At 42.2% G+C, this 26,460-nt stretch overlaps 1 protein-coding gene across 6 annotated transcripts in view; it reads right to left on the reverse strand.

Annotated features, from left to right (window-relative positions):
* DCLK2 (doublecortin like kinase 2) overlaps positions 1-2,354 on the reverse strand; it is a 127,222-nt gene extending 124,868 nt beyond the window's left edge. For all 6 annotated transcript variants that reach the window (XR_006784838.1, XM_045831754.1, XM_045831752.1 and 3 more), the window contains exon 1: positions 1,685-2,354. Coding sequence is in view for 5 of the 6 variants with exons in the window: in XM_045831754.1 (XP_045687710.1) it covers positions 1,685-2,105 (421 nt within the window). In the remaining variant the exon portion in view is untranslated. The remainder of the gene's footprint in view (positions 1-1,684) is intronic.
* Between the last annotated feature and the right edge of the window lie 24,106 nt (positions 2,355-26,460).

A 26,460-nucleotide genomic window follows, 5' to 3' on the forward strand; every position in this document is an offset into this window, starting at 1 on the left:
GACTTACACTCCTCCCGTTGTCATCACCTCCTCTGGAAGCCTTTACACGGACACACACACAACTGACCGAGAAGAACGTGTGCAGCTGCTAACACACAGGCTGAAGAGACCACTTCCGGGGTTTGGGCCGGTGCCCCCCTGGCCAGAGCAGGGAAACCTCCTGGAAAGTGACTACGTAGAGAAACTCAGCCACTTCAGGACTCCTCAGCGTGGCCACATCGGCTTCTTAGAGGTGAACTGTGGACGGAAGAGCCTGCCCTGCAGGGGCCGTGGGACAAGACATGTTGCTCAAGGGTGCTCGTATGTAAAGTGGGCATAATGCTTTCAGAACACAACGTAAGAACACGGTGAAACGGTATAAAGAAAACTGTTGGCTCAGAGTTCAGACTCCTTTCCCTGACGAGCCAACATTGCTATGGCTACATGGGATGCGCCGTCTGCTTTAAGGAGGATGCGTGAGGGCCGATGGTCTGTAAACAAGGAGTCAGCAAATACTCAGGGTCTGCATCTGACCTTCACAGGTGCTGTTCTGATCTGGAAACAGGTTCTTACGCAGGCATACCTCGTTTCATTGGCCTTTCGCTTAATTGTGTTTCACAGGTGTTCTGTTCCTTGCAAAATAAAGGCAAGACTCTCCCCCAGCAAAAAGATTACAGCTCGCTTCATTGTGTTACTGGCTTTATTGAGGTGGTCTAGAACTGAACTTGCAATGTCTTCTAGGTATACCTACACTTAGTCATACTTTTTTACCCTCTAAAAGGAAAGAAGAGTAAGTATTGCAGGAATTCAAAGATGATACAACATACAACCAACCAGTCCTTTCAAGTGAAGTACTTGAAAGTGAACCAACTGCTGATGCCAGTGGCCTCTCTAACCATCATCCTAACTAGCCAACTTCAGTAGGAAAGAGGGTGAGAGAGATTGGCCTTGATTCACCTCGTTACCAACCAACAGCAGAAAACCCTTTAGCACAGTGATTTTTCAACCTTGGCTGAACATTGAAATCACCTGAGGCACTTTTACAACCCCAGACGCCTAGACCACTACATTCTCACATGGGGTTGTGGGGAGGCAGGCACCTGTATTTTTTTAAGTCCCCAGTGACCCAAGCTGCAGCCAAAGTTGGGAATGAGCGCCTGGAATCACCCCTCCTGACCTCGTACAACTGCTGCAAGCCAAACCAGGAACGCCCACGCAGGGCCTTTCACAACCACAGCTTCGGAACAGAGCAGGCACAACCGGGCCCCGCAGGCGGACCCACCACAGGTGCCCACGCTGAGGTCCACACGCAGAGGGCCGAACAAACAGCTTCCTAACGAAAGGGTTACCCAGATCCTCAACGGAGAGCCACTTTTTTAAAACAGTTTGCACTTCAAAAACAAAACAAGTTGGCCAATTTTAAGAGATGTCAGCAAAACCCAAAGCCCAGTTAGATTTTTTCCTTTTTTCCCTTTCCTTTTTCCTTTTTTTTTTTTTTAAATTAAGGCATCTCTTGGGAAGGACAGAGTATTGGTTGGTAGGAGCGCGCCCCACACATGGAGCCTAGGGAAAAAGCAGACATAACCATACAATTCCCAAGGCCGCCTAGAAGACACCCCGCAGGCCCTCCCCAGCGCGGGGTGGGCGGGACGCGGCCACTGCACCTGCTGGGCCGCACCTGCCGCGCCGGGCCCTCCCTTCCTACCTTCCAGCAGCTCGTCCAAGCTGGTGACCTTCTTGCTGCCGTCGATGGTGTAGATGGTGCGGACACCCTGGGGCAGGTTCACGTTGTCGGACAGGGAGCGGGTGAGCTCCATGAGCAACGCATCGAAGGACCGGAAGCGGTCGCTGGAGATGGCAAACAGCAGGCCCTTGAAGTAGCGGTCCCCATTCCGGTAAAAGCGCGCCTTCTTGGCCTTCTTCTCCGAGCTCAGGGCCTGCAGGGTCCGCGTGCGGTAGAAGCTGCAGTGGGCACTGTGCGCCGGGCTGGGGATGAGCCCGTTGCCCTTGGGGCCCGAGCTGCTGCTGCCCCCGGAGGAGCTGGGCGCCCCTCTCCGCGACCCTGGCCGCGGCCTTTTGTCCCGTTCCTCAAAGTGCTCCAGCTCAATGCTCCTGGTGCTGGCCATCAGGACTGCTCCGAGGGCTCCCCGCAGGAAACCGTCCCAGCCAAAACCTGCAGGCAGCCCAGTGGCAACGCGAGGACCAGCTCAGGGACGCCTGGCCGTGAGGGCCCTTAGCGCGCCGGGACACCTGGCTCTGGCATCCCGCCCTCTCCTCGCAGGTGGAGCCGCTGAGCCGCCGGCCCGCCCACGTTCCCCTATAAGTGGCCGCAGCTTCCAGCGGCCCGGCTCATTGTCCAGCGCCGCTGGCTTGGTCCGTCCCGCCCTCCGGGGAGCCCCACGCCCCCCTCCCCCAAGCGCCTCCTCCACCCGGCCACGCCTCACAACTCCCGCTCGGGAGCCGGCTGGGGGCCGCCAAGTTGCAGAGCCCAAGGTTCGCCCCGGCTCCACGGACGCACACAAAGCTCGGGCGCCCGGCGCGGCTCGCATCCGCCGGCTGCTCCCCGGAGCGCTGCGGGGACGGAAGGAAGGGGAGGGGAGGGGCTGGGAGCGTGGGAGCGGTGCCGGGAGCCCGTGGGGGCGGTGCGCCTAGCCGGGCCCGCCCACGTGCCGGGGTCCCAGGCCCGGCTGCGGAGCCGCGGCCGCTCTGGTCCCCAGGCCCAGCCCGAAGGCTGGCGCGCGCGGCTGGGCCGGGAGGGCGGTGCAGCGCCCCTTCCTCCCACAGAGCCGGGCCTCTGCGGGAAATAACGCAGCCCGCTACTCCCGCGGCCGGCCGGCCCCACCCACCCACGAGCGTCGGCGCCTGGGCCCCGCCAAGCCTTTGGCCCGGCCGGCGGTCAGGGATGGCGGGGCTCTCCGCCCCCCAGAGACCCCAAAACCGGGTAGAGAGGGAGCGCGGCGAGGTGGAGGGGGCTAGACCGGCCGGCGCAGAGGAGACGCAGAGAAACGCGAGCGGCTCCCCCTGGGTCCTAGGCAGCCCCGGCCGCCTGACAGCTACAAACCCGCGCCGCGCACGCCCACGGGCGCCGCGGCAGCACGCGCTCCTCTGCCTGGGAAACGTAGACGCGCAGGAAAAAAAAAAAAAAAACCCACAAAGGAAGGAGATTCAAGGGCAGGGATCACATCCCTTAGCCAGCCTCCAAATGAAGAACCGAAGCCAAACTAGGCAAGACATTTGAAGCATAGCACTGAGTTTGGGCACAAATTTCAATTTTTAAAAGCAGATTTGGAGCTTTATTTAGAAATCCTTTGGTAAAACAGCCTCTACAGTTTCCACTGCACATTCACTAACATGGCACGTTCAGTAACTTTGAATGAATCAATTATCAGAAGCTATTGGTTTTTGAGGGATTTATTCAACCTACAAATATTTATTAATTAGGAGCATGCCATGTGCCAGGCATTCTTTCTGTCACTGGAGATGCATTAGTAAAAAACAAAACAAAACAAAACAAAAAAAACACCCAGACAATCCCTGCACCCTCCTCCCCCACCTCTTACATTGAAGTGGTACTTCATGTTGCCAGTGGGCGCTACTTACTGCATAATGTGTCGGACATTTGTAAGCACCCATCATGCTGGAAAGCTTAATTCACTAGTGTCTGGTCAACGGTGAAGTGTGTTTTCCAAAGGCTTGTGAGAATCTTAATTACTTCCATTTCACCATCCAGGACCCATGAAACTAAAAAAATGTTTGGTCCTAATCTGACAGGTGTAAGCTACTCTGAAACCTTAGGCTATTCAGCACCTGGTTCTGAGGGGTCATAAACAGCAAATCCAAACTGATGCGTACCCATAGTTCCTCCCGGGCAGTTTCAGGGACAGACCTGGGCATGACTGTCTTCTAGAACCAGGACTGGAGCATGCCGGGAAGTCAGAGCTGATCTGAGAATTCAGTGTAGTTTCTGGAGGGGAAAAATTCTGAAGGGTAATTAGATCCATGGCTTTGACAGACCTCACTGCAAACCAATTAAATGAGAATGGGGGGGGGCCTTCTCTAACAATATATTTTTTAAGTGCTTATAATGTAGAGGTAGGGTTTCCACTAGGAGTCAAAAAAATCAGTGCTTATTCTCAAACTTCATAAATATACTGGGGGAGTCTCAAAAAATACAGATTCTGATTCAGCAGGTCTGGGGTAGAATTCTGAATTTTATATTTCTAACCAGCTCCCAGATGATTCCAATGCTCCTGGTCTTGATACAACACTGAGACACAACAATTAAGTGGCAAACTGAGATAAGCACTTGTAACTGCAGAAACTATTCGACTTTGTAAATGCCTCAAAATGGGTGTATTCATTTGTTTTGCTTAGTATTTCTTTGAGAGGGCAGGTGGGGAGGAAGACTTCGTAATCTATTGCTGAAGTAACAAATGATCCCAGACCTAATGATTTACCACAGTAAACATGTGTTATCTCAGCGGTTTCGGAGGTTCAGGAATGGAGATTGCAGTCAGGATGCTGACTGGGGCTGTGAGCTCCACTCCCAACAGGGCTCACTCCCACTGGGCCTGGTTGGAGGCCTCAGTTCCCTCCAGGAGGGCCTCTCTATAGAATCTCTTCTGAGCTGTCGCATGTCAGCTGACGTTCTCCAGAGCAAGCATCCAAGAAAGAACAAGGTCAGAAACACATCTTTGATGATGCAGCCTTGAAAGTCACGCACTGTCATTTCCCAAATATCCTCCAAGTTGCAGTTGCGGGTTAGCCCAATTCATTATGGGAGGAGATTATACGGGGGTGTGACCACTAGGTCCTGGCAGGGACCATTGGGGCCGTTGTGCCTGCCGGTAGCACAGGTTTCAATCATTAAGTCTTTGGGCTCCAATCATTCAATTTAGGGCACTGACATAACACATTTTCTCACTCAAAGATCCTTAATGAAGAATTTTGCCCTTTAAAAATAGTGAATGCAATGATATAATATACCAGTATTTTAGCATTATTCCCTAAAATTACATCCCTAAGTTAACAAAGATTACTACTTTTTGACAGGGATGGAGAAAAAAAGAAAGTAGTTTCATAGCTACTTAGTTAAAAAATTTTTTTTGCTCCTGATCTTTGCATTAATCTGTCTGAAGAATTGTATCACTGACCCTTGTATAAAAATTAAGATACAATCACTTTTCATAAGTTATTTCCTTAAGTGAATATAGTACATATCGAAACCCAGTTTGCAAAAATGTGAAGATTTATTGAGGTGGAAAAAGTTTTAGCATTGTAATTCTAATACAAATAAAATTTGGGAGCTCTAGGTAGGCAGCTATTAATTAATGTGGGTTACTTCATGATTTAAAATTCTGCCCTTTCAAGAGGTGGAAGAATTTGCTGGGTGAAATATTTTAACTGGCATTTCCTCTGTGAGATGCCCCTTTTTTCCTGAGCAGAAAACAGTGTCTGATTTGCTGATCTTTGTTCTTCCAGAGATGGCCCAATTCTCCCTGGCTGGTGCGAAGTCTACCAACTTTGTCTGCCGGGTCCTGGTGTAAAATAAAAAGGGCTTCATTAGGAGCCTCTGGCCCTGACTCTTCACCATGCCTGCACAAGCTCCTTGGCTTTAGCTCTTTGTTAGTTGTGAATTCTCTATACCTTTTCTAATCCCTCTTAATCAAACACTTGTCTGAATAAACATTTTCGTGCAGAGTACTTTAAAAATGGCTTCCTTTCTTTGCTACAGAGAATCCCAAAATTTCAACTGAAAGCCTCTTCCCCATTTTGTTACTCAGTTAGAAATGACCTCTCTCTGCTCTTGATAAGTAATAATTTTAAATTTCACATCTAGTGATGCGAAATTTTGTTGGTGATATCCAAGAGAGGGGTTCTAGAAACTAGGTGGGCAGAAAAACTCAACTAGACATGAAAGAGAGGTCAGCGTGTTTGTTCTCTGCACTACTCTCTGAGTCACGCAGATTAGCAATAGTTTTAGCCACGTGGTGACTCCCTCTCCCCTTGCGCACCTCTCCACCTCCTCGTTGATTAAGAAATACAATGCAAATTTTTATTTGGTGTCATTTGTTTGAATGAGATCTCATTACCTATGTATTTCCTTGTGGAGCTTTACATAAGAGACTTGCCTCAAACAACTCCTGGTTTGGCTTCATGCTAGTTTCTTTCTCAAATGCATTTGGCTAGTCTTTAATTTTGGCCAGAAACTTCTGCTTTTAAAGGCAGTTCTCCAGCTACTCCATTATTTATTACATAAAGGATGCTGACGAGCCTTTCAGGCTGCGCTGTGCTGAGGTTTTCTGCTGTCTCATGTTTTCGTCATTCCCGTTCACCACGAGCCAAGCGCTTCTCCCAGAAGCCAAAATGATGAAACAACTATTTTTCAGCGAAGGGGCCTGGTGACCATGAACTTGAATTTTTGAAATTGAGCATTGCTTTTTATTTCACAATCTTTAATCATTGTGAATTCTAGTGTTTGCTGCCCAGCTTACAGGGCAAAGCGGGTAAAGCCAAGCTGTTTGGAGACTCTCCACTCTGCCCTGTGACCTGCACCCGGACTGGAGAGGGGATGGGGCAGACGGCCTCTCGCCTGTTGTGTCACCTCTGGGGCTCTGCTGTCCTTACAGCCCTGATCCTTACAGCACTTCCCAGATACAGGGATGACTTTTTTGCAAATACACATGAAGGAATGGCTAAAACCACCTGTTCAGGTTCAGAAAATTCAAATATAAATCATGGGTAATCTTTCAAAATTTAAGCTTATTTTATACCAAAATATCAGATGAATTGAAGAAAACTTCAACTACGCACACTTTATTGTGTATAGGACACAAGAACTTTGTTCTTCACGACGGAACTGTGGTTGGATAGTTAGTTCTTCCTATGGGTGCACTTCACCTCTACGAAGCACCTAGGACAAAGATTCCTACTTTTCATGTAAATTCCATGTATTCGAAATTATGCTCAGTCATTTGTCATTTGCTAGCTCATTTCTATGCTCATGCAGTAGCAATAATTGCTAAAACGAAAATAACACACACCTCAAAACCACATAGCAACCATTTTTCTTAAAAAACTTGAATTTTTTTTTCCTTAAATCTCCCTAAGAAGAAGATCTAGGCAGGTAGTAGTACCCCCACTTTCCAGGTGAGGGAACAGAGGCACAGCTGAGTGATGCCCCACAATAATTCCAATAGTATCAAAAGTGAAAGACCATGGAGAGAATCACATTTCCCAAACCCAATATAAAATTTATTTTTTGAACCTTTACTTCATTTAAAATTTAAAAAGAATTACTCTAAAATCAACCATGCTTTTAGTAGGTTTTTTTTCTGCTCAGTATCACATTGCATGTTTATGTAAAGGCTGAATGTGACAAACTATGCCCTTGTCATTGTGTATGTTAGATTACAGTGATGATGGTAATGAGCACTTAAAGGTCACATCTGCTTATTCATCATCATAAGCAGATATGACCTAGTTAAAGACACAGATTGTGGATGAGGAAATAAGACAGGAAAGACCAAGCAGCAGACAAAGAAATTGCTAACTCTAGATGCTAACTCTAGAAAATATGCATTTCAAGCTTTCAAAAGTCATTAATCAAAAAGAGGTCTGTTTCTTTAGGACTTATAGTTAAAATTAATGATTTTTATACTTAACGGTAGGTTTATAATACAAGTTAGCTGGTTATTTTAGGGATGATGTTCTGTACATGTTTATCTCACAAATGGGAATAATGATACTACTCAGCCTTGGTCAGTTACGTGGCTAGTGATTCAGTCCATCACACCTACATCATGAAGTCCCGGTGAAAACTGGAGACAGCACAGCTTCAGTGAGCACCCCTGGTCGACAACAGTCTGTGCAGATCATTAGGAAATCTGTAGTCATTTGGATATGTATTTAGGTTTAAAGAAACTAGTGTTTCCTCGATACTTCCCAAAGTCTTTTCTGAAATAACTGATATTGGTCATGACTTACTACTTATATAAAATAGTTGACATACATGTTCCTCTTTCTTTATCGTATTGTGTGCGGCTCAGATTCAGTTTGTTTCATCACCAATGAGGCTTCCTTGAGTCACTGGGTTAAGGGTCACCTGCCTACCTGATCTGGCCTTGGCGACTGGTCATCCCTTACTCTTGCCACCACTCACTCCGGTCACCTTGAGCAGGCCAAACATGACCCCACCTCAAGGTCTTTGCACTGCTGGATGCAATGACTTCTGACACTACCTGCGCAGAGCAAAGCCAAACTTCTCAGATTATGGACATGGTCCTCCCTAAGACTGTCCTCACTTCAGGTAACAGCAAGCCCAGGTGTTCCCCGGCCTCCTACAGTTCTGACTAACTGGCTGCAAATTCAGGGATCACACTACCCCTTCAGGTTTGATCATTCACTGGAATGACTCACAGAACTCAGGAAAGCACTATACTTATGCTTAGTTTCATTATAGCTGGAAGAATACTAATTGGTAGCCAGAAGAAGAGATGAATAGGTCTAGGAGGCAAGGGCTAGGAGGGTTTGAAATGCAAAGCTTCTGTGGCCTCTCCCTGCACAGCCAGGATGCATCACCCTCCCCAGGGACCGATGTGTAACAACGTGTACGGAATATTGCTGACCAGGGATGCTGACTGAAGCTATGTTGTCTCGAGTTTTTACTGGGATTTCATTAGGTAGGTGTGATTGACTGAATCATCAGCCATGTAACTGAACTCAACCTCCAGCTCCCCTTCTCTCTGGGAGGGTCAGGCTGATATCACGTAGCTCAAATCCCCAATCCTTTAACCACCCCAAGTAGTTGTTTTGGGGCATGGCCAGGCCCCTCTGGCCATTAGACATTCTCTTTAGAATAAACTAGGAGCCCAACAGAGTCACCTTGAATAACAAAAATACTCACATAACTCAGGAAAGCCCAAGAATTTAGAGCTTTACCTCCCAGAAGCCAGGGACGTGGGCCAAAATCTTTCTTATACAAAGCTGGGTAAAGATACACACGACTAGGTCTACCCTGGACATTTTGGTTACATGATCTAAAAAGGCTCTTACTTGCTCAAACCAGCTTGAGTTGCATTTTCTGTCACTATCAAGAGTCCTTCATGAGTCACAATTCAATTGGTTTTCCTGACTCCTTGCTCTTCCCTCCAGTTCACAGTGTATGTAATTGTCTGATCAATCCTTCCAAACAACAGGGCTGCTCTTGTCAGTTGCCTTGATGAAAAACCTTCATCAGTGAGCTCTCTACTGGTCCCGAATGTTTGGTCTGGTATTCAAGGTCAGCATCATCTGGCTCCAATTTTCTCCATCTCCCACAACTCTCTTATCCTTATATATAAACTATAACCAAAATAAACTACTTGCTCTTTCTCCAATGCTTTTTTCCAAAGGCATTCTGTGCCTTTGTTCCGTTATCCTGTTTGGAAAGCCCAGCCCCCTGTCTCGTTGTACTCACTCACCTCTTCCATGAATTCTTCTCTCACCATCAGCTGGAAGGAACTTCTCACTGCAAATGTGTCACCCATAGGCACTTTCTTTGTCCGTTTGTAATGACACCTCTCACACCTTGCTAATTAGTATTTGTCCTTTATTAAGATATATATATATGTATATATATACTTATATTGGTTACTTATATACTTATAAGTATATAAGTAACTTACATTATACACTCACATTATAAGTATAAGTAACTTACATTATATACTTATAAGTATATATATATACTTATAAGTATATAATGTATAATATATATATACTTATAAGTATATAATGTATATATATATATATATATATATATACTTACATTGGTTAAATCAATATTTAATGAATTCTTATAATGCTCTAAGAATATAAATGAGAATAACTTTGTGGCCCTCCAAAGTCAATTATCTGGTAAAAGAGAAAAATATATCTTTTGTCAATTGATTTTATCAATCGGCCATTATCTCTTCATTCCTTTTCATGTTTTCTAATTCTTTACTCTCTCCTACATTCAGAAAAAAATTTGCTCAGATCTAGCCATAAGTTTCTTAATTCCTTCTTCAGCTGAGTCTAATCTGCTCCTTAACCCATTTATCTAGAGGTAAATTTAAATGGCTATTCACTTCTAGAAGTTATGATTTGTTCTTTTTAAAATGTTTTATTCTTTCATAGTAAATTGCTATTTGTTTATCTTTTCAATAGCTTTTATATTTTCAAAAATTTAAAACATACTTATAATCTCTGTGCTATCATTTTTCTATATGTCGAATTTTGAGATCAACATCTCTTGCTTATTTTTATGCATTCTTTGTGAATTTTTATTATGAACTCCCCTCCAATGAGTCTCATTTTTTTAAAAGATTTTATTTATTTATTTTTAGAGAGGGAAGGGAGTGAGATAGAGGGAGAGAGAGAAACATCAATGTGCGGTTGCTGGGGGTTATGGCCTGCAACCCAGGCATGTATCCTGGCTGGGAATCGAACCTGTGACACTTTGGTTCGCAGCCCGTGCTCAATCCACTGAGCTATGCCAGCCAGGGCTGAGTCTCATTTTTGACTGTGGTCATCCCATGCAATGTGGGTGGCAGAGTGTAATATTAACACCTACAGGTGCCCTGGAGGCAATACTGGCTCAGGCCCATTATAATTTCTAGGTTTGATTTTCCTGCAGGACCAGGTAAAGTAAATTCAGACTGAGACCAATAAACGCAAAGGCTTAGATTATTTTTTTTCCTCGTGGAAGATGTTTCTTCTCTAAACAGAGTTGTTGCTCATCTTCTTATCTTGTGGCTACATTTTTTTAGTCCTTTTAGACGGGTATTATAGCTTTTGAAGGTTGTAGCCTTACGTCGACATCTCTGTTCCTGCCTCCCCCTCCGTTGGGCCTTAGAGGGATGGCATCTGGTCTTGAAGGCATTAAAACCCTGGTCATGGATGGCCAAGTCAAGAACACTGTCCCCATCAGCCTCTGAAGGGCATTGCAGCCTCAGTTCTTACACTTACCCATCTGGCCTCTGATCCCCTCTGGGTTTCTGGCATGGGAAGACTCCCTTTCTTTCTGGAAAGAGCAGCTAAAAATGACTTTTATTCTTGGTTGTTTTCTTTATCGAATGTTCCTAAGGTCTTATGGCTAGAGGGCTTCTGAATTAGCTTAGTTCACCATATTGCTGGAACTGGATACACAACAAAAATAGATGTGTATCCAACTATATAACATCTACCCCACCAGACGTCAGCCTAATGCATGCCTTGGTGGAGAAGTGAGGAAACTCTACAATAACTCATCAAACAAGTAATTAATTATAATTGCTGAGTTTGAGAGAGTCTTGAATGAGTAACCGTCTTCACGCGTTAAGGCTGCTAACGCCAAACACCACAGCCTGGGGAGCTGATAAACAACAGACACTTATTGCTCACAGTTATGGAGACTGGAAGTCAGATCAGGGTGGTGGCGTGGTCAGGTGAGGGGTATCCTCTGGGGTGCAGACTTCTCATTTTATCCTGATCTGGTAGACAGGGAAAGGGAACTCTGTGGGATCTCTTTTATAAAAGCATTAATCCTACTCCTGAGGGCTCTATCCTGATGACCTAAGCAACTAATTCCCACCTCCAGAGCCCACCATGTTGGGCATTAACGTGAATTTGGAGGGTGGGGTCACAAACGTTCAGCCCCTAACAATAATTAACAACTGAATTGGGCTTTGAAGAATGGCTAGGCTTTTGACTTCAAGAGAGGGAAGAGTGGAATCTAGTGGAGGAGATCTCAAGTAAGGAGTGAGCAATCATTAAAGTGTGTGTCATTTTGCAAAGTGGATTAGAGTCCTGTGCGGCTAAATTTGTGTGTGGCTTATCACACGTAGTCTTGGGGCACGTGGCTGAAACCACTCCAGCATTTCCACACAAGACCTCTCACAGAGCTTTGTGTGCCCACATGCTAGATATTTACTGGACGAACAAATATCATACATGTGAGAGAATGTCACCAAAGCGAGGAGAGGCTGAATATACAAAATAATACTCCACCTCTCTGTGTCTAATTCCCTCACCGATGTAGAGTAATGTGACTCTTAACATTCCTTTCAGTTCTAATATTCTATAGTAACAATTTAGATAACATAATGACAATTCTAACGGCTTCCAATTTAAGCAAGGAAAACAGGTAGATAACTTTCATTGAAGGGGTAAGTGAATTTGGTTGTCTAACAGCCACAGGGCACTGTAGTCTGGAAAAATGCTGCTGAATGCAGTATTGGTCACAATGAAGAGGATCAGAGGTGAGTCCATGGCAGGGTTATATTCTTATAACCCACTCAAAGGTGTTGCTGTCCTGGGCTGACGAAAGAGCCATGGCCTAGAAGTTCCCTGTTGAGATTTCAGTTTTCAAAAGCTTTCTCTAAATGCAGCCTCAAGTTTCCAAAAATAAACAAAATAGGAAGACTTCTCCTCAGAGGAAACATGCAGCAATAACCACAGAAGTTTGAAAGTGAACCTCATTGTCCAACAAAAGGAAGGAGGAAAATCTAGCTTGCTTCTATTTTTTAAAATATTTTTTAATTGCCGAGTTTTCTAAAAGTTCCTTACGTACACACAAAAATGAAGTGAGACGACCAAGACTATTTCAATTTGTATTTGAAATAAGAGAAAAAACCAACCCTCACTGCCATCATTTAAGAATAACTTTTTAAAAAAGAAGAAAAGGAAATACATATTATGATTCATTTTTATGACGTCCACAGTGCATTTATTTATTGATTCATTCCTTTATTTATGAAATATTTGTTGAGCATCTAATATGTGTCAGACATTCCACTAGGTACTAAGTTGAAGATGTGAATTAACTAGTAATTCCATAGTGATCACTCAGTGTAGTAAACTCATCCTTCTTTGGCTAGTTCAACTTTTATTTAATCATTCTTCTAGTATGTTTTTCTAGACTATACAGAGTTTGGAAAACTGAAAATTTTATTTCCCATAATAGATTCCTCCAATTTAGTGTTCTATCGTAAAATTTGGGAGGCAGACATGAGGTGGAGGCCATTTTTTCCGACTTTTGCCTTATTCCATTGACGAACAAGGTCATGAAGTGTGAAGTTTTCTGGTCATAACATTAACCATGTTCATCATTCAGCCTCCTGTGTATTGAGAGGAGTTACTGTGGAGAGGAAGCTGAATGTTACGTTCAGCTTCTTGATTCCCACTTCCTAATTTCTCCACTACAGCTACGACCGAGTGTTCCTGAACCCAGTTGTTCAAGTGGTAGCTTCTGAAGAATGGCTCCCCCATGAGTTAGTTCTAAGAAGTGGTTTTAGGATTCATTTATAGAGACCACACTCTGCCAAACATTTTATTAGCACCTAATTCCTTCTGTTAAGTTCTTTTCTGCTCAAAATACAAAGAGTGGTTTGTGTTTCCTTCACTGGATCATGTCTAAGATACACTCCTGTGTTACTCAGGGATAATATTAGACCTCTTGAAGATGCAGCATTTGGGACTATTTTTTTTACAACCTATCCCTGTATATTTAGTTTCTCTTTTTCCACCAGATATTCCAATAGCAATTAGAATATACATATATTAGGTGGCCACTGAACTTGGCAATGTGCCATAGGCTCCAAGCCCCCAGGAGAAAGAGCACAGGCTCCAAGTGGCCAAGAGAAAGAGAATTTCTTAAAAGCTGGGGTTTTGGTTCAGCGTGGATTCCCCAGTTTCTCAAAGAGGCCTGACCGAAAACAGACCCTTACAATACACTTCTTTTGAATGAATTAGTGTGACTCCCTGCTCTAACTAACACTTACTAGCTGAATTACATGGCCCCAGAGGGGAAGCCAGATTGCGAGGCTGGTGCTGTACTCTACCTGGGGCAGAACTTCCATAGATTCAGGCAAGTTAGGCATGCGCTGTAGGTCCTGCCACTGTGTGTGTGAAGGAGTTTGTGTCCAAGCCTGGCTCTCCCTAAGGGGAGTCTGGGAGAGCCCTGGAAATTTAGAGATGAACGATAATGGCTGGGACTCTTCATTAAGCAAGCAGGTAGAGCCAAGGAAATCCAGGGGTGTGATTATGCTGGGCCTGGCACATGGGGGCTGTGATCAGTCAGATACCCAGTTCCTCTGCCAGCCCAGCCCTGGAAAAACACAATGTTTTCATTCTTCAATGAGAGGAGTGTTTAGGTATCTGCTGATAATCACCCGATTGCCATTGACCAGCTGCAAATATCATTCCAGAGAGAAAAACATTTTTTTCAACAAGTAAAATAGCTTCCCAGCATAATGTAGAGTAAAGGTTTGGTGTAGGACAAGTAAATAGTCCCGTACGAGCTATGTAACTTGGATAAGTTACCAGATTTTTCTAAGCTTCAGTGTCCTACATGCCAAATGGGGAAAGTAATGGTTACCAGGCAGCTGAGAAGATTAAATACATGTAGGCAAAGCAGAAGTTCTCCCCTGTCTTCCCTAGTTTAGAAATAGACCCAGAAGTTTCTGCTTTCTTCCCTCTCCTCTCTCAGACTATTGAATCACTCCCTGAACCTTATCTTATTGTCTTGTGCAATATGTCATTCACATGAGATTTTTGTGCATATTCATTGAGCACCTATTATTGCAAAATATCGCATTATAGGCTATGAAGCACTCAGAGATGAGTAATGCACAATTATTTCTTTTTAATACAATAATAAACAAATACAGTAGCACCTAGTTGAATTGTAACAGATTTTTGTTTTTATAGGTCAAACAGAAGTGGTCAAATTGTTCCAATATCATGTGTTTGAACTTACCTACTCTTGGAGTGCTCACATTCCAGGGACACACGTAAGTACCTTAGGGGATGCAACAACAGAGTCACACACAAAATGTTATGTGGGTAAAACAGAAAGTAAGCCTACTTTTTTAATTGTGTTTTAGGTTTTTTTTAAAGATTTTTAAAAGATTTTATTTATTTATTTTTAGAGAGGGAAGGGAGGGAGAAAGAGAGAAAGAGAGAAACATCAATGTGCAGTTGCTGGGGGCTGTGGCCTGCAACCCAGGCATGTGTCCTGACTGGGAATCGAACCTGTGATGCTTTGGTTCACAGCCTGCGCTCAATCCACTGAGCTATGCCAGCCAGGGCGAGAGCCTACTTCTGATCAGAAAGTTATGGGAAAGATTTGTAGAATAGATGGGGTTTACTAGGGCCTAAAATTGTCAGGAAAGGGGCACATCAGTCTTATAAGGTAGAAGCCCAAAGGAGGTACTGGCCCAGGGTTCTGGCCCAGTGCCCTAGTCCACCACCCATTTGGAAGAGCAGCTGCAAACAAATGAACTTGTGGGATTTACGTTAGAAGGACTAAAGGCATTTCCATTGGATTGAAGAGGCAAGACTCATTTTCCTGTAAGAGAGGGTGAGAAATTCATGTCTGTGGTGAGATGAGCAAGGTCCACCAGAGAGCTCTTAACTCTCAATATTCATTAGCATCTTACCTTGAGTGAAAATTTAAGCTAATGATGAGAAAATGTGATGATGGAACTCACTTCAAACTGAACAATTAAGGCCTATAAATCACTTTAAATTGTGATAAAATATACATTAAAATTTACCATGTTAACTATTTTTAAGTGTACAGTTCAGTGTCACGGAATACGTTCACATTGCTATGCAACTATCATCCCCATCCATGTTCAGAGACCTTCCACCATTCAAAACTGAAGCACTGTACTAATTACACAGTAACTCCCTACTCCCTCCTCCGCCCCACCCCCCCGCCCCCGCCGCCCCGGGCCCTGGAAGCCACTGCTCTGCTTTCTGTCTCTCTGAAATAAAAAGTGTCTACTTTATTTCATTTAGCATGTTTTCTAAGTTCATCCGTGTTATACCATGTGTCAGAATTTCCTTCCCTGTTAAGGCTGAATAATATTCTGTTGTGTGTGTATACCACACTTTGTGTATTCATTCATCCACCAATGGACATTCTGGCAGGGGTTAGCGTTAAGCCAGTTCAGGGCACCAAAATCTGGGCTAGCTTCAGAGCTAGTCTCCTGCCAGGCCTGGCTGGGGGGCTGAGATGGAAACACTCACCACCTACTGATGCCCTAGGGAAATGGGTAGAGTAGGCCAGGCATGCTTTTTCTCAGGCTCTTTCCCAGGCTGGCATGGAGTAAGAGAGGACCCGAGGCTCTGGGCTCCAACCCATGTCCCGGTGTCCTTGGAGAGGATGGGAAGCAGACTGACCTTGGAGACAATATTCCACGAACCTCATCACATCCCACCATCCACGGTAGACACAGTATTCTGTTTTATCTGTAGAATTTGGAGGGGAGGCACAAAAGCTTTATTTCCTGAGAGTCCCATAAAAATCCTTTGTACAAGTAGGGCCTCCAGGGCAATGGCTATGTTTTCTAAGAAGCAATAAGTGACAGCTCATTAGCTCCTGCTGCTTACCTCATGCTCTGTTGTGTCTTGTCACTGGCGGCATGAGGCGGTCCCAGGAAGGGACAGTCAGCACCACTGAGCTCCAGGGGCCCACAGAGGAACAGAGTTGCTTTTCCTATTTGGTCCTAACACTTCTTCATTTTTAACACTGTGGGCAAAATGCTCTTACTGCTTCTGCCAAAGAAGAAAAGGGTGAGACTTTTCACTTTTGTTCTCAAAAATGTCTTGGTATGACCTGTCTCCTCCTTATAGCTTCACCATCATGGTATGATAATGGTTGCTATGAAAACCAAGCAATGACAGCCTTGAGGGGAGTGTAATACCCACGTCCTTTTAGTGCATGTGCAATTACTGTATACATTCTAATTATAATGCTCCTTACTTAGGCGTTCTTGCTCAAGGAGAAAACCAAACCACTTCTATTTTCAGCCTATACTTTTACACCTCAACCTGCCCACTGATGCCTCGGCCCTGCCATCGGTATCCTTCCTAGCGGCCACACCAAGGTGACAACGCAGCATAATTGCAACTTTAAATTATGTCAGGTATTTCAAGCAAGATCTCAAATGTTAGAGTCTTAACCCTGTGATTGTCTAGCACCCCACCCATCTGGAGAAGGGGCTAATTTTTGCCCTCATGTCTTAGACTACTTTGGGGTGTCAATGGGTGGAGGGCAGAGAAAAGGCTCATGGGTGTCAAAACAAACTTACCACAATCTTTTCCCATCTAATTAGAATTAATTCACTAATCCCATTGGCTAATTTTTCAAAAATATGCAGCAGAAATCATAGGATAGATTTCAAATAGCTTCAATATTGTAATGTTTGCTTCATGAAAAGTATAAAATTTACCTAAAAGAGTCTAGTCAAAACTGGCAACATCTATGCTCCCTTATGTTTCTGACACCTTGAGTACTACTCAAAGGTGCAGGACTATTACTTATAAGGGAAGATAAAATATTTGGAGTCATTGTTTTGTTTCATGTCTTGAAAAAAAAACTGAACTGGTGGGAGTCAGAAGAACAGAAGTAAAATTTTGGTTCTGCATTTACTAATCTCTCAAGCAAACCATGTACATATTCTGAACTGCAGTTTCTTTCTTTCTTTTCTTTTTTTTTTAAAGGCAGAACACTGTTTTCTTAGGGGTAAGGATTAATAATTCTGAAACAATTTTCTGTGTATTTTAAAGATGAGCAAATATGTCAACTTACTGAGGATGATGGGGGCCAGGGTTTCCATTGTAAGAAAAGGGAATTGTGAATATGGAAAGAGAGAGAAACAAGGATGAACCCTGCAGTACTGATTAGGAGTTGGAAGTCTCAGGATGAATTCATGACTTTTAGGAGGGAGGGAAGACAAGAGAGAAAAACAAGAGGAAGGTGGAAGGAAGGAGGAGGAATGGGAAAAAAGAAAAGAGGGAGGGAGGGAGGAAAAACGAAAGGAGGAAGGAAGGAATGGGGGAAGGAAGGAAGGGAGGGAGGGAAGGAAGAAGGAAGTTAGATAAACCTGATTCAAGAATTGGGTAGGAAATGTACAAGATATGCTTTGAATAACTTCATATGCCAGAGTGACCTGGCTAACTGAAGTCCCTGAGAATTTGCAGAGATCTTGGAAGGAGATCACACTATATGGAATGGGTGCCTTGAGACAATTGTTTCTGAATCTCAAAGCACCAGGTTTGAATCTCACTTGAATCTCTGCTAAATACAGGGAAACCAAACCAAAGCATTTTGATGACAATCTTTTCCTTAGTTTGTAGATCTGACAAAACTGAGACCTTTTGATCTCCCTCTGTTTTACTCCTATTATCTCGAAGTGAAATGCAGAGCAAACGAACAAAGAACTTGATTGTATCACTCTCGATACTGGAGTTAATCCTAACTTGGCACCCAGTGGCACTAATTTGACGATTAATTTCCATTGCATCTACCCCCTGAGCAAGTTTAAGATTCAGTGATAGCTTCTTATTACTCCCAGACTACCACCCAAAGCCCTTACCGTGGGCTGCACAATTTGGCTCCAGCCTTGTTGCAACTCATAGCCAGTCCTACAAGCGTTGGCCACGCCACCCTCCACTGACCTCTCCTAAGGTCCAGCTACAGGCCAAACTTTGTCCTTCCTCAGGGCCTTTGCTTATGCTGTTCCCTCTGCTCTTTTCTACCCCCTTTCTTGGCTTAACTTCTGTTTTTTCTTCTAATATCAGCTTGAAAGTTACTTTCTAAAAATGCCCTTTCTGTTCTCCTAGTCTAGGTTCCCTGCTTGTTTCCTTTATAGAACTTAACAAAATTTACATTTCAATGTTTGTTTGCATAATTATTTGTTTGGTTTCTGACTCCACACTAAATTGTATATGCTCCATTAGGTCAGGGTTGGTGAAATGGTACAGGGCCCCACAGTAGGGTCTCAATACATGTTTGTGGAAGGAAAGCAAAGAAAGGAAGGAATTGAGAGATAAGTAATTCACTGTTATGCCACAATGTGAGTTCTTTTGAAAAACATTAAAATTTCTGGAAATGTTTGGTACATTTTTTCACTTTTAAAATTCTTATCTTTATATCATCCCGAATGGAAATGTTTAAAATGAACATTTCTTGCACAATTTTAGTTTAGGAGTCGCTTCCTTAACAAACGTGAGCTGTAATTTTACAGTGTTGTGCTGTTCACATGTTTACAAGCAGCCTGTTAAGTGTGGGTCCCCCATGAACACTGGCCGATATTTTCATTTACAATACTGTCTAAGATGAAAGAGAACAAAAAAATGTATTATAACTTCACTTATCTGTCACGAGAGCAGCAAACTTTTGGTTAAATTGGTTAACAGTATTCAAATACTGGAAAAAATATTTCCTCAGTTTTCAATGTCATTTACAATGATGTGACAACAGACAAGATATATTTTCAAATTTCATTTGCCTTATTAACATATTCTCCACGGCTTCCTTAAGTCTAGACCAACAACAAAACAGGAAACGCAGCCCTGGTTTGACAGTTTCCTTGGTATGACACACTCTTGTGGTGGCAAATTTCAAACTGTCAATGAGATACTAGATAAGGTGAGGTATAGTAGGGTACCAAGACATAGCATTTGCACTATATGGGTATCTGCTTAATTTAATTTTTAATAATGGCTGTGTTTGAAAACTGGCTTGCAAAATTCCTGAAAATGTAGCAATTGGCTCTCGTAAGTCCATACAGGTCAGCTGCAGCACAGCACTCTTAATTCATCGGCACATGTGCTTACACACCAGGTGAGTGCTAGCTGTTTTAGTGTGGATACAATTTGTGTTCTACATTTTCCATTTAGTTTTATTCTATTTTTCCATTATTAAAATTAATAGCCCATCCCTTGATATACCAGAAATATATTTAAATGCATCCTTTTGGTTCAAAATTTAGTTGATTTGCAGTTTTAAATTATTATAGATCTATATTAAATACATTCATACATTTTAATTTTTTCTTCTGTGATGTAGTCACCAAGAATGAATTTCCAGGAGTGAGATTGTGGATACAAAATTCTTATGACCTTGCCCTTTTAGCGATGTAGAAGATCTGCATTTTATTTAGTGTATATTTCCACATGTAGACATGTTTTCCAGTGCCCCAGTGTTTAGAGAGAAATTTATAATCCAGTAGCACTGTAGGACTGCATCATTCATTGGTAATAAACTTACCCTAAATAATGACAGTTACACTGGTGAACAAGTGCTAAAGTTTATGCAGCTGGTACATACAATAACCAGGATTTTAGCTCAGGTTTAATGAGAGCAAACTTGGGTACAATTTAGCAAATGAATGCTATAGGGCACTTAAGGATTTCCAAAGTCTTATCCAGGTTCATTCACTTTGAGGAAGATCCCAAGCTGCACATTAAATGGGGAGATACTGCATGTTAGCTGGATTTCTGCATGATTTACATACATATCCACATGATTTAGTACATTAGGTGGCATATGATGATCAATAACAAATAGGGCTTGACTGTTTGTCCTTACGAATGGATATATCTTCAGCTGGCTGTTGGCGGATGTGCCAGTGTTTGTATACTTCAAGCTGAAGATCTATTCATGAAAAGTGGGGTTGGCCCAGATTATCCAGATTGCATGTTTATGCTCATCCGATGTATCCACTTACTTTTTTTGTGGGTCAAACAGTTAGTAGAATAAATAGTTAAGTTTATAATTTAATTAGAATACTGTCCAAACCTATTGAGACCAAAACTGACGGGAAATATTTAAATGCAAATTGAATGGACACATTGACATCTCATTTTGCATACATTATCTCTGATTATAAAATTACATAAACTTTATGTTTAGACTTTTGTCTTATAGTAGAACCTGATAACATGAATTATATATTAGCGTTACTTTTCTGAATTAAATTTTCTTCCACTAAAAAAAAACAAGGGAATTAAATAAACATCAATCCCCTTCCATAGTGACACAAGGGAGTGTGCTTACTGTTTGATGAACTGAAAAGGAAACCTCTCCGGAGAGATAAAAACGAAGTTTGTAACCTTTTAAGAAGGTGCAGTTCCCTTTTTTCCCTCCCTCTCTGCCTGTGATTTTCTTCTCTCGTTCAGTTGTGACAGTGAAATCTATGGAAAGTGACTCTGCCCTTTCTCGTCAGAGCGGAGAGGGGAAATGCAGGTTACCGCGTCTCTGAGAGCAGTCTCTGTCTCCGCTAGAAAAGAGGGGCTTGTCCTCCAGGGGCTGTGATTGGTTTGTGGAGCCCCTGAAATCATAAACAAAATGCTGCCTTTAGGAATGTGTGAGTGTTTTTGTGTGAGTGTTTAGGAAAGAGTTCCCTAGTTTGTTTGTGTGTTTGTTTTTTGAAGATTTTATTTATTTATTTTTAGAGAGAGGGGAAGGGAGGGAGGAAGAGAGGGAGAGAAATGATGATGGGCGAGAGAAACATTGATCGGTGGCCTCTGTCGTGTCCCCCACTGGGGACCTGGCCTGCAACCCACGCACGTGCCCTGACTGGGAATCTTCTCAGGCCGGCACTCAATCCACTGAGCCACACCAGCCAGGGTAGGTTCCTTAATTTTGATCATGGACTCAGAAGGGGCCATGGCCCCCAAAGTGTAACAGACTCTGCTGTTGAGTGGTACTCCTCTCAACTGAACACCAGAGATGCTGACTCTAAATCAAAAGGGTTGTTTAAAATGAGGTTGGCGACAATATGGCGTTACTTGTTGTTATGTATAATAATCTCATTGCTTTTAAGTACTTTATGTGAACAAAAAAAGGGGCTTTGCAGCACCCCTGACAGGCTCAGGGAGGCTGCTCGCCAGGTCCGACAAGCTCGGTGACTGAAGTAACCACACAGGATGGGCTGATCCTAAATTCCTAACCAGGCAGGTCATGCTGGTTAGTCCGAAGCCCATCACTTCCTCAGTAAAGGTTAATCTTTGCCTTAAGGGAGCCCTGTTCATTGTTCTTGGGCATCTAGGGTATCATATCTTTGCATGCCAGAGGAATCTTCTGCAGAGCCTTGGAGGCACTCATTGTTATCTTGTTGTCCATAGACCATCTGTACTAACTGCAAGTGTCAAATGTTAACTCCTCTGTACCTACCAATGTAAAGGAAGTATCTCTCCATTTTACTCTTTAACCCAGTCCTAGAGATTTCCCCTTTGCTTTCTTCTGCCTCCTTAATCTACCCCTATGGATGTCATGTAACTTTCCTCATGTTTTCTCCTTTGATTCTAAAAGCACAAAATAAATTGCAAAACTGCCATTCTCCAGAGCATTTTCTCAATCCCTTGAGATCTTGCTTCTGGGCATGTCCTCAAAAATTTGGGTCAAGTCAATTCTTTTAAGATTCTTCTATTCTGTAGGTGTGGACATTCTCCATGGACATTTACTGTAAAAAATGCATTTGAAGATTATTTCTTGTCCACAAAAAGGAAATGAAATCTTGCCATTTGTGAGAACATGGATGAACCCAGAGGCTATTATGCTAAGTGAAATAAGTCAGAGAAAGACAAATACCATATGACTTCAATTACATATGGAATTGTTTCCAGAACTGTTTTGGAGTCCTGACTTCAGGCTACGTATCTGCCCTGGGCCCCTGAGATGGATTTGCACTTGGGATAGAGCCTCGAACAGAAGTTGATAGACTAGAGAAGACACCTCTGATATTTATGGGAATAAATACTTGAAAATGAAGTAAAGAATGTAGTAAATGTAACTCTGATAGAAGTAGGGCTCCTACTCGATCCAGTGTTTGCAAGAATCCTAATATAACACACAGGAGATAATTTTAAAGTAATTTCATTTTATCTTGGGTCTCTGGAGGATCAGTTCACAATCTGTAAGAACATTTTTTAAGCGACTTTTCATCCTCATGTCTATTTTGGGACTACTCACGTGACCATCTCAAAAAGTCTCCCTTACATTTAAATATGCACAAATTTATGTCTCATGATTCTCACATATTGTCTCTCCTCTCTTGTTATTTTTCTCATTGTCTTAATTGCTCATCACAAAAACCTGGAAACTTGGGAGGAGGAAGAAAAGGAATAGGAGGTTTTGAGAGAAATTGGTATTATATACGTGTTAAGAACTATCAACCCTAAGACATATGTTTATAATGTGTCCCTCTTTTTTTTTCCCTAAACTGGTATGAGCTGGTTTGTATTATTGCTAACAAATAGTTCTAAATGATATTTTCATGTAGTTACCAGCAGAAATGAGGCAAGAACTCCAGTCTTTTTATTTAAAGTCTATTTTTTCACACACCCTGGCTATGTCTGCATAGACTTCTACTGCCAAAGAATCAGGGATAAAAGACTGAGTGCTTTCAAAACATTTTGTATTTTCATATGAGTCTGCTCCATGAGGGCGGGCACTGTGTCTGTCTTGTTCATTTCCGCATTTTCCAGGCCTAGGGTGAGTAAATGTAAGTTTATAGTTGTGAGTATGGAAAAGTGTTGTAAACTTTTTTATATTTGTGGAGTGTCTTGACAGAAAAATATGACAGATAACTATAAACTGCATAATTACCATTGCTATTAAATTTTTGCTGCCTTTCAGGGTAAAGTATTAAATTACTTAAAAAATTATTTTATTTTACTTGTTAATTTCAGAGAGAGAAAGGAAGAGGGGAAAGAGAGAGCGAGAAACATCTTGTTGTTCCACTTATTTATGCATTCTTCAGTTGTTTTGTATATGTGCCCTGACCAGGGATCAAACCCACAACATTGGTGTATTGAGACAATGCTCTAGCCAACTAAGCTACCCAGCCAGGGCCAAAATATTAAATTTCTGATAATTTTTTATTATTGTCCCTTTTCCCAGCCTGTGCTGTATATCTCAGGAGAAACTTTTCCTATTAACTGTGATTCCTGTTGAAAGCTCTTTTCTCCAAGAGGGCAATCAGTCTTATCTTCAATTTCAGACTTTCGTGTTACGTGCTAACACAAAAGGGAGTGGAAGTTAATTTTGCTAATCAGAAACATCTCTATTTACATAACTGAGGCCTGAAAACATGGGATGGCTTATAGACATGGGAAATATTGATGAAACCATATTTCAAGCCATGTTTTCTACATATGTTGCAATGAATCCATATTTGTGTTATGATGAAAAAAATCATAATTGGCATGGTTAAAAACCCATTAAGTGTGTTGTGTCATAGTGACAACTGCATTCAGCTGTGAAAAAACCTGTCTTGGGGTTTGAAAAGCTTTGACTTCCTGCTCTCCTAGTCCAACAATATTTGTAGCAGAAGCAACTTGACTTTAATATCTACCTTAGTCTTCTATGAAATACCTTTCTGACCTGTGCTCCCAAAGGAGCTGATTTTCTTCTCCCAGAAACTCGGACTTTCCTTTTTCTCTCTTCTACCATTTTTAGATCTGGAATGCAGAAGAAGGTAGACATCATATTCCAGGGTGAGAAGTGGTCACAGTAAGCATGGTGTCCTTGACATTTCAAAGTGGACTGAGGTGTCAGTATAGCACAGACAGTGCTCTGGACTTAAAGATCAGGGTTCAAAACTTAACTGTGGTACTTCTCCAAACTTCATGACTTTCAGCAAGTTAATTCACTTCCGATCCTATATTTCATCAAATGGAACACCAGAATGATGGCACCATTGTTACTTGGGGTAATATGTTCAATACCTGGTACACCATAGAGCTCCAAAAAGGATGTTTTCCTTTTCCCCTCCCTAGTCTCTCTCCTCACTCAGCTTTGAACCCCAGGAAAGAGAGCCTGTAAGTTCACGATGCCTTCTGAGATTTTCCACTGGCAAAATGTTTTCCCTTGGCTCTTGGGAAGGACTGCAGGGACTGAAGAGGATTTACTTCTTCCCCACCCCTGCATCTCCAGGAGCACAGGGTCTCTGCAGCTTGGTGAGCTTCCAGAACAAAAAAGTCAACCTCAGAAATCTCTAATTACCTTGCTCACAATACCAAGCTGTAGGCAAAAAGCCAACTATTTGATTTCTATCCTACATTTCTTTTATGAGGAGCCCACAAAGTACCGTAATATCATGGTTACAACAGGTGGTGATCCAGTAATTAAGTAAAAAGAGCATCATTTAAATACTTTAATAATAATTTAGACTTACATGTTAAGATAATTTGCCCCAACCAAGATAGATTTTTAATAGAAAGTGGATATTAGACCAATGCAAATTTTGCATTGTGCCAAAACCCTTAGTTTTCACATATAAGAAAATTACTTTATTAATGGCTATGACTTACTATATTTCCTAAAAAAAAAACCCAAGGAAAACATTTTATCTTGTAGTCACTATTTTCTCAGGTTCCATGATTCTTTATAGAAGGAGAAAATTCAATTTCCCCTTTTACAAAATAAAGCCACCTTTGACTTCTGCAATATTCCCCCCATTTTAATCTTCCGTCTCACTTGGATGGCATGGCCACACAGCTTGTTTCGCTCTGGCTGATCTTGTTTGGAGCTGATTGTTCCAGTATCATTATTACTATAGTTCCTTTCCTTCCCAACGATGGTTTGGACAATGGCATTTTATGAGCATAATAACCTTGGGGCATTACATTTGATATTTTTCATTTGGAATTTTACAAGTACAGTTGTAGTCTCTGTTTTACCTTTAAAGTAGGAAAGTAGGAGGAGTTCTGTAGACAGAAGTCAAAATTTGGGGGAGGACATAAACTTGGATAGAAAAAAATGCTTTTATTATATCTAACTCTAACTGCATTTCCATTAGAAATGTCAGTAACTAACCACAACTGTATTAGTACACTTTGACTTGGTGACCAAGAAAAACCATATATATTTTTTCATGTCATATTATAGCTATTACCGATATTGCAAAATATTACTCATACTTCTTAATCAGAAAGATCACATGAAATCATAATCTTCATGTCTACAGACATTATGCAAAATTGCCGGCCAGCTATTGGTCAACTCTGTGCCATCACTACTCATGAGATCATGTGTTCTTATGGCAGTACCTCAGACAGTTACGCTGCTTTACAGGATTTTCCCATCTACAATTGTTTGTTAATCACTATGAGAAGTCATTTCTTAAAATTTTACAAAACTAAATAATTTAAATTAGAATTCTTAACTCTCTGTAAGGTAACGCAGCACCCGAGTTCCGATGTCATCTAATGGAGACTCTTGGAAATCTACAAACTTGCTTGCCTAAGCCACTAACGTGGAACAACCTTGTCCACCACCCGTGCAGGTGGAGATGCTTACCCATGGAGATGAGATCCAGAATTTGGTGTCAGTTTCCTTGAAAAGAGAAATCTGCAAACATCTGGAAACATTTCAAAGAGCTTCACAAGTTATTTTATCTTGATGGCATCGATGTTGAACCGCAGATCATCATTCCTTTTTCTTTTTTGATATAAAGTACATTCAGATGATGATCTAGCCAAAGAGGAATTCATTAATCTTAGGAGAAAGACCCAAACTGCAATTGTAGTTTAATTCAAAAAACCTTGGAGAATTCAGGTGTTACTTGACAGGAGCTACCCCTGTCTTGTAAAGTAGCTATGGAAGCTTTAATCTATTTGCAAGAATTTATCTTTACAAGTCAGCATTTTCAACACCTGTAACAAATAATAACAAAAACTGAA

This window comes from Phyllostomus hastatus, unplaced genomic scaffold, assembly GCF_019186645.2.
Source record: "Phyllostomus hastatus isolate PE091 unplaced genomic scaffold, TTU_PhHast_1.1 phas_contig_159, whole genome shotgun sequence".
Taxonomy (NCBI): domain Eukaryota; kingdom Metazoa; phylum Chordata; class Mammalia; order Chiroptera; family Phyllostomidae; genus Phyllostomus; species Phyllostomus hastatus.